The sequence below is a fragment of the Lynx rufus genome, unplaced genomic scaffold (assembly GCF_022079265.1).
Source record: "Lynx rufus isolate CCGP_SWC_20201006 ecotype Redwood Valley unplaced genomic scaffold, mLynRuf1.p SCAF_3, whole genome shotgun sequence".
NCBI classification, from domain to species: Eukaryota; Metazoa; Chordata; class Mammalia; order Carnivora; family Felidae; genus Lynx; species Lynx rufus.
In genome coordinates, this window is record NW_025814845.1 from 87,270,451 (window position 1) to 87,277,300 (window position 6,850).

The 6,850-nt window shown below is 42.5% G+C and overlaps 1 protein-coding gene across 1 annotated transcript in view; it reads right to left on the reverse strand.

Moving 5' to 3' along the window:
* The window catches only part of PAPSS1 (3'-phosphoadenosine 5'-phosphosulfate synthase 1), a 103,894-nt gene extending 102,441 nt beyond the window's left edge, over positions 1 to 1,453 (reverse strand). Inside the window, exon 1 of the mRNA XM_047091792.1 lies at positions 1,244 to 1,453. Within this exon, the coding sequence (XP_046947748.1) occupies positions 1,244 to 1,303 (60 nt within the window). The 5' untranslated portion in view covers positions 1,304 to 1,453. The remainder of the gene's footprint in view (positions 1 to 1,243) is intronic.
* Positions 1,454 to 6,850: the final 5,397 nt, after the last annotated feature.

Below are 6,850 nucleotides of genomic sequence, written 5' to 3' on the forward strand. Positions count from 1 at the left end.
GCGCTTTCAAATTCATTATCTTCTTTGCTCCTGGAAACAACCTACAGAAGTGCACACTATTACACCCTTGTTAAGACAGCTAAGGGTTAAAGAAATAGAATGTTTTTCCTCAAGTTCATTCAGCTACTAAATGGCAAAGCTGGAACCAGAGACCAGGCCAGTAGTCCAGTGCTCTTTCCAATGTTCTAATTCACCTTTTATTCCTTTCCCTCCTTATCACATAAGATTAAATAATTAAAAGAAGAAAGGAATCAGGTGAGAATCTTAAGTAACAACAGATATGATAAACTCACATCAAATGAATATTTGCCTGAAATGTTTTTTTTTTAACTAATCAAGGTTAATGATGATTTACGAGGTTGCATTTAAAATTAAACCTCATGATCGGATTGTACTGTGAAATAAAAACCCATCTAAACTTAAAACCAGCGCCTTTCCTGACTCCAAAGTTGGACACCACCTCCCCCTCCCTCACCTCAATCTGCTCTATACTTACAATATCTTAAGGCTGTTTCTCATCAAAGAAATAAGGAAGGAAACAACCTCCTGAGGACACAGCACTTAACCAACAAATCCAATTGGCAGTCCTTGCTAAACGTTATAAACCATTAGTCTACCCATACCTTACTGTCTCCAGGAATCGAGTCCTTAAAACTCCATGTTATTTGTCAAACATTCCAATTTAATACTGAGCCACAAAGAACCTCAGTTCAGAGCAGTCTCAACTCATGAATGGCCACATTGTTGGGTACTCTCCCTTCACACGGAAACTCGCAAATGGAAAGACGTGGCGATGGATCCAAACCTGGGATAAATGAACTGGCAGAGCCAAGGAAAACCACGAACGCAATGAAAATGCGCCCGCCTTCGCCTCCTCTGCAGACCTTCTGGCCACTCCAAGAGATGCGGGAAGCATCCCCTGTCGGGGGTGCACGCTTCCGTAGCCGTCAGCTCATTCCCGAAAGATTTTCTGCGAGGTCTCATCTGAGTCGAGGAGCACGGTAAGGGAGCATTCTTCCCACGAAGGGTGGGTCGGACCGCACACAGAGCCCAGCTCGAGACCCCCGCCGCGCCAGCCCGTCTGGCACCCCCCACCGCCCCAGCTGGAAGGCGCCGCGGGCCTCGGGTACCATCCCCCGAGCTCCAGGGAGGATGCAGAGGAGGCGGGAGGGAAGGAGCGGCTCCGGAACGAGCTGCAACCAGAGCCTCCCAGAGCCTCCTTCGCTTCTCTGCCCCGACTCACCCAGTTCTGTGCATTATTGCTCAGCTTGACTTTCTTGCACAGGCTTCCAGGTACCTCCATAGCTGCAGAGCGCGCGCGGGTGCCGGGATCCTAAACGCCAGGAGAGTAGCCGGAGGAGAGGCCGACGGGGGCGGGGCGGGACGAAAAGGCGGGGCCTCCTTGCGCCCGAGTCGGCGCGCGCTTACGTACGCACGGGCTCGTGCTCGTACCTCCTACTGCGTGGCGCGTTCGTTGCGCCTCCGAAATGGATCTGGAGCAGAGGTATGTGGGGAGGGGCGAAGCGGCGGACCAGAACCTTAGGCAGGAGCTGGGGGTGGGGCTTTGGCGCTTGCAACGGTGCGAGCGCGCACGACGCTCCTCCCTCTTGATTCTGAGGAAGGGGCGGGGCCTGGGAAGGTAGTCGTGGAAGTTTCCTGGCCTCTCCCGGGCTTGACGCCTTGTGCTGCGCAGGCGCTGAGGTTGGAGCCAAGTCCCAGGCGCGGGCCACCCACGGAAGGGCAAGGGAGGTTCTTGGCTCCCTGCAGCTGATGCTGGCTGGAAAGAGACATTGATGGAGTATCCTGCCCCTCTGACTTTTCCTCCATAAGCGCGGCCACCAGTCTGCTGTCTGCCCATTCTGTATCCTTGTCACCCTGGCCACATTTAAAAAGGGATTTTCCAGCCTCGCAAAGGGAAGAAATGATTTACTGAACAGCTTATTTTCCACACGTTCCGCTTGGTGGCTTTAAAATTCTACTCAACGCGTAACTTCAAGAAACAGTCAATGCCCCTTCCTTGGTCATCGATAATTAATATCTCGACTGGGATTAGCGGTCATCTGCAAGGTGCTTCCTTCCCCACTTGGAGACCTCGCTTCATATCAGGAGATTTCTGTCCAGTAATTCTCAACCGCTAGGCCAAAAGGGCCCCTATATTATTAGTTTTTCCGAAAAGTCTTAGACGACTGAATTCCAGGCTTAGGGAGGGCTGCTGGTTACCAAAGGGTAGACTGCCCACCTGTGCAGGACATTCTCAAATTCACCTAATTATTATAGGACCAGTTCATAGGAAAATGGGGGCGGGGGGGAGGACTTCTTCCACGAGTTACTCCCCCCCCCTCCATTCTAAGGGCTTTTCCAAAGCTTGCTACAGGCACAGAAATAGTACTCTGCACCTGCCCCCTCCCACACGCCGCCCACCACATCATCTTCAATCACTAAGACCTGAGGGTACTGCTTCTCAATAACTAGCAAATCAGTCAATTTCCCCCACTGTTACTGTCGTTTGTTAGGCCTTCCCCCTATCCAAGATGAATCACAACTAATCCGCTTAACTGAGCACCCTCCACCTGTGCGGCTGCTGCTCACACGCATGTTACTCCATTTTTGAATTGCTGTCAGAGTGGTACTTATAAAATTTTAAATCCAACCTTGTTTACTTGACCATATAAAATGTCAATTCATTGGTTCCCTGTAGCTTTTTCTAAGGGGTGTTTAATTTGAAGTCTGTATATAGAATTGAATTTCGATATAATTCTCAATTCTCAAAGAGCGGGGCAGGGACAGAGACAAAATCTTAAAGCAGCCTCTGGGCTCACAGCGCATGCGGTACTCCAAATCCCTAAACCATGAGCTCATGACCTGAGACTGAGCCACTGAGGCGCCCCAGCCATTTCTTCAAGGAGTCCTAGGAAATGGTATTTAAAGGGAAATGGTATAAAGATATCACAGTCTGGGCTTTTAGTTGTACTCATTGCTTCTCAGTCCATATTTGTGAGCTTTTCCCAATGAAAGACATTTTTAGGGTTAAAATACATCATGACTTTATATTGATACTCTCAGTTCAAATTCATGATTCCAGACATCAGTCATGCAAATGAGCCTGCAACATCTTGTCAAACCAGAAACAAGGAAATCATCAAAAAACACTAGGATTGAACAAACAACAACAAAAAAAACCCCACTAGAATTATGTCAAAAGGACTCAGAAGCCAACTTTAAGAAGTTTTCTCCTGTCAAAGATGGTACAATTAGATTAGAGCACTAAAGGGATAATAACTATAAGGTATTGAAATAAACCAAATATGTTTAAATGTCCATGTTCATAATGATTATAATTAAAGACAACTCATTGCTACCCTTGGAGGATGCTAGTGAGCCAACTCATTATTTTGAAACTGATAAATAAAAGGAAAGAATTTACCCTGCCTTCCCTGCACTAACTGTAAGTAAGGTAATGAAAAAAGTTGATGAGAGGAAGTTCTCTTTGTAGAAATACAGCTAATAGATGAAGGAAAGATGGAATTATAATATCACCATTTTGTACCTTCTAATGAAATAATGTATAAAGACAATGCTGCTCATGGCTGCTAACATCATGACAATAAAGGACATCAGAACTTTTTTGCCTCCTGATGACACTTTGCCTCCTGTGGTATTAATGCCCCTTACATTCAACCCTGATTCTAATCAAGCCTTCAGATCTGATTACCAGTTTACAGTTAATGCAGAGGAAAGATGTAAAATCACCATAAATGCAAGCAGCCAAATCCAAACTGTGGAAATCTCTACATAAGGACCTGATTCTTCAATAATTAAATTAAAAGGAGAAGGAAAAAAAAAACAAATGAAGAACTGAAGATTAAAAGAAAACTTAAGAGAGGTATTAAGCAATTGAACCATATGAAACTAATTTCACGACTGACTCACATAGAGAAGAATTTTTAACGTATACAGCAATAGAGGAAATTTGAAGAGTACCTGGATTCTTGATAGTAAAGACTTACATTTTTTGGTGATAATAACATTGTCATATTTTTTAAAGGAATAATTTTAGAGTTACATATTGAAGGATTTATCAGTGAGATGGCAATGCCACAAGTATTCAGAATTAAAATGAGGCTCTTGGAAATTAAAAACAAGATAACAGAAATGGAAGAAAAGGTGAAGATAGCTTCCAGAATGCAGAGCAAAATCCCCAAAAAATAGAAATAGAATTTTTAGAAGAATAGTCCAGGAAATCCAACATCCACATATTAGAAATTCCAGAAAGAGAAAAATCATAGGAGGAAATAACTAAGTAAATCATTAAACAAAATTTTCTAGAAGTGAAGGACTGGAGTCTTTCCCTGAATGTCCAGCTCAAAAGATAGAAATTGAATGTACAATGCATAGTACTGTTGCCTGGAAATCCTACAAACTTCGAAGGAGAAGGACAGTTCAAAAACAAAGAATCAGGAGTGAAAATGAATTGAAGGTACTAAGAAAAACACTGAGAGCTAGAAGATAAATAGAACAATACCTTCAGAGTTCCAAAAGAAAGGCATTTCCCACCTAGAATTTGGAATAATCATACACCCTTTCTCAAGGAAATATTGGAGGATGTGCTCCACCTAATGGAAAGAGGGCATTCAGAAAATAGATGTTTCCACACAGGAAACAGTCAAAAGGAATTCCCAGATTTATGGTGAAGGAAGATCTGAGAATGACTACCATGTACCAGGTCTAGAGGATAATTAGAAGGCTCTCCAAGAAGTCAGAAGGCCCTTGGAGAGCCTAGTTTAGGAAGATAAAATTAATATAGCATCTGATGGGAATGACCATACTGAAAATGATTCAGACAACTGACAAGGAGTTTGTGGTTGTATTAGTGATAACTGCTTAGAAAAGTAAGTCATCAAAAAGGACAAATTTATCACAGCCTTTCTGTACAAACTGTATTTCAGAGTAATCAAATAGCTGATGAGGAAAGGTTCATACTGATAGAATTCTAGTTAATAAATGCAGAAGGAATGTTGGCATTTAAAAATCACCATTTTAAGCACCTGATGAGGCAATTAACATAGGCAATAATCATTAGTGTCTGCTAAAAGTATTAGGTGGAAGACAGTGTGATGGCTTATTTTGTGTGTCAACCCGAATGGGATATTTGGTTAAACATTATTCTGGGTGACTCTGTGAGGGTACTGCTGGATGAGATTAACATTTGAATCAGTAGACTAAGCTTGCTGTCCATAATGTGGGTGGGCCTCATCTAATCAGTTGAAGGCCTGATTACAGTAAACAGATGACTCTTCTGCAAGTAAGAAGGAACTCCTGCCTTACTTCCTTGATTAAGACATTGGTCTTTTCCTGCCTTCAGATTCAAACTGAAACATTGGCTCTTGGGTCTCAAGCCTGCTATCCTTCAGACTGGAACTTATGCCATCAGCTCTTCTGATTCTCAGGCTTTGGGATTCGGAGTGGAACTATACCATCAGCTCTCCTGGATCTCCAGCTTGCTAACTGCAGATCTTGAGACTTCTCATCCTCCATGACCACGTGAGTCAATTCCTTATAGTAAATCTCTATCTATCTATACTATTGGTTCTGTTTGTCTGGAAAACCCTGACTAATACAGGCAGGAAAGGGAATTTTATAATGGAGGGATCAGGCTGGTACCATCTGCACCCACTTATCAATTTTAGCATCTTCTAAAACTGGGACACCAGACATCATGTACCTTAAAATGTGATATAATAGGAAATACTCAGCACTAATTATCTTAGTTTGTGTTGTTTAAGAAGCAGGACATGGAAAGAAGGATTTGAGTACACAATATTTATTTGGGAGGTGAGTCCAAGAAACACCATTGGTAGAGTGGGAACATGATACATGAAGGAAGTCAATAAAGCAGCCATTGTGAGTAACTCAGTTTAATCCCACTGAGTAACTCTAAGAAACAGTGTTGAACACATGCTTCAAAATATATTACCCGAGAGGAGAGCGCTGGGGAGTCATTATTCAAGGATGCCGCCTAGGGAGAAGAGTGTTCATCCCTTGGAATTTTGGATTGCAATGCCCATAGGTAGAGAGGGCACTGGTCCCAAAGAAAGCCTTCATGCAAAGAAATGGAGGTGTATTCACATGTGGAAGTCAAGATGATATTTTCTACAATAGCAAGGGCTGAGGGAATATGCATGCAGCACCAGAAGTATTTGCTATAACCATTTAATGAAGTATTCCTTAAAAAAAAAAAAAAAAGCATGGGTGCATTTCTCTACTTTTTCTTTTTCACATAAGAGGCTACTTATTTTTAAGAAGAGAAAAAAAATAAAGAACTCTACAAAGAAAGCCACACACACACACACACACACACACTAAGAAAGAGAAAAAAAGAAACTATCTCCAGAGTACTACTATCATGGTGGAAAGGAAGAATGGTAATAGTTTTACTACTTGGCTAAGCTTTAAATCACACGTACTTGGTCATAATAATATAAACTATGAATAAAACCTTAACAAAATTGCAGTATCACCACATGGAGTGGTTAAGGGGATGAAAGGTGTGTGTGTGTGTGTGTGTGTGTGTGTGTGTGTGTATGTATGCGCGTGCGCATGTGTGCCAGAAGAAAGAGGGATAGATAAATCTTAATTTTCTATGGTGTGAAACCAATAGATACTGCCTAAAACATAAAGACCAAGAATAGCAATACACCTATTATTTCAAGATATGGAGATACGTACCAAGAGATTTACCTGAAAGATTTAAGAGTGGTTGCCTGTAGGGCAGGAAAATTGGGGGAAGAGAGGAAGATGACCAGGGGTTTGCTCTTTGTCTTAAAATTCCTTATAGCATTATTTGACTCTA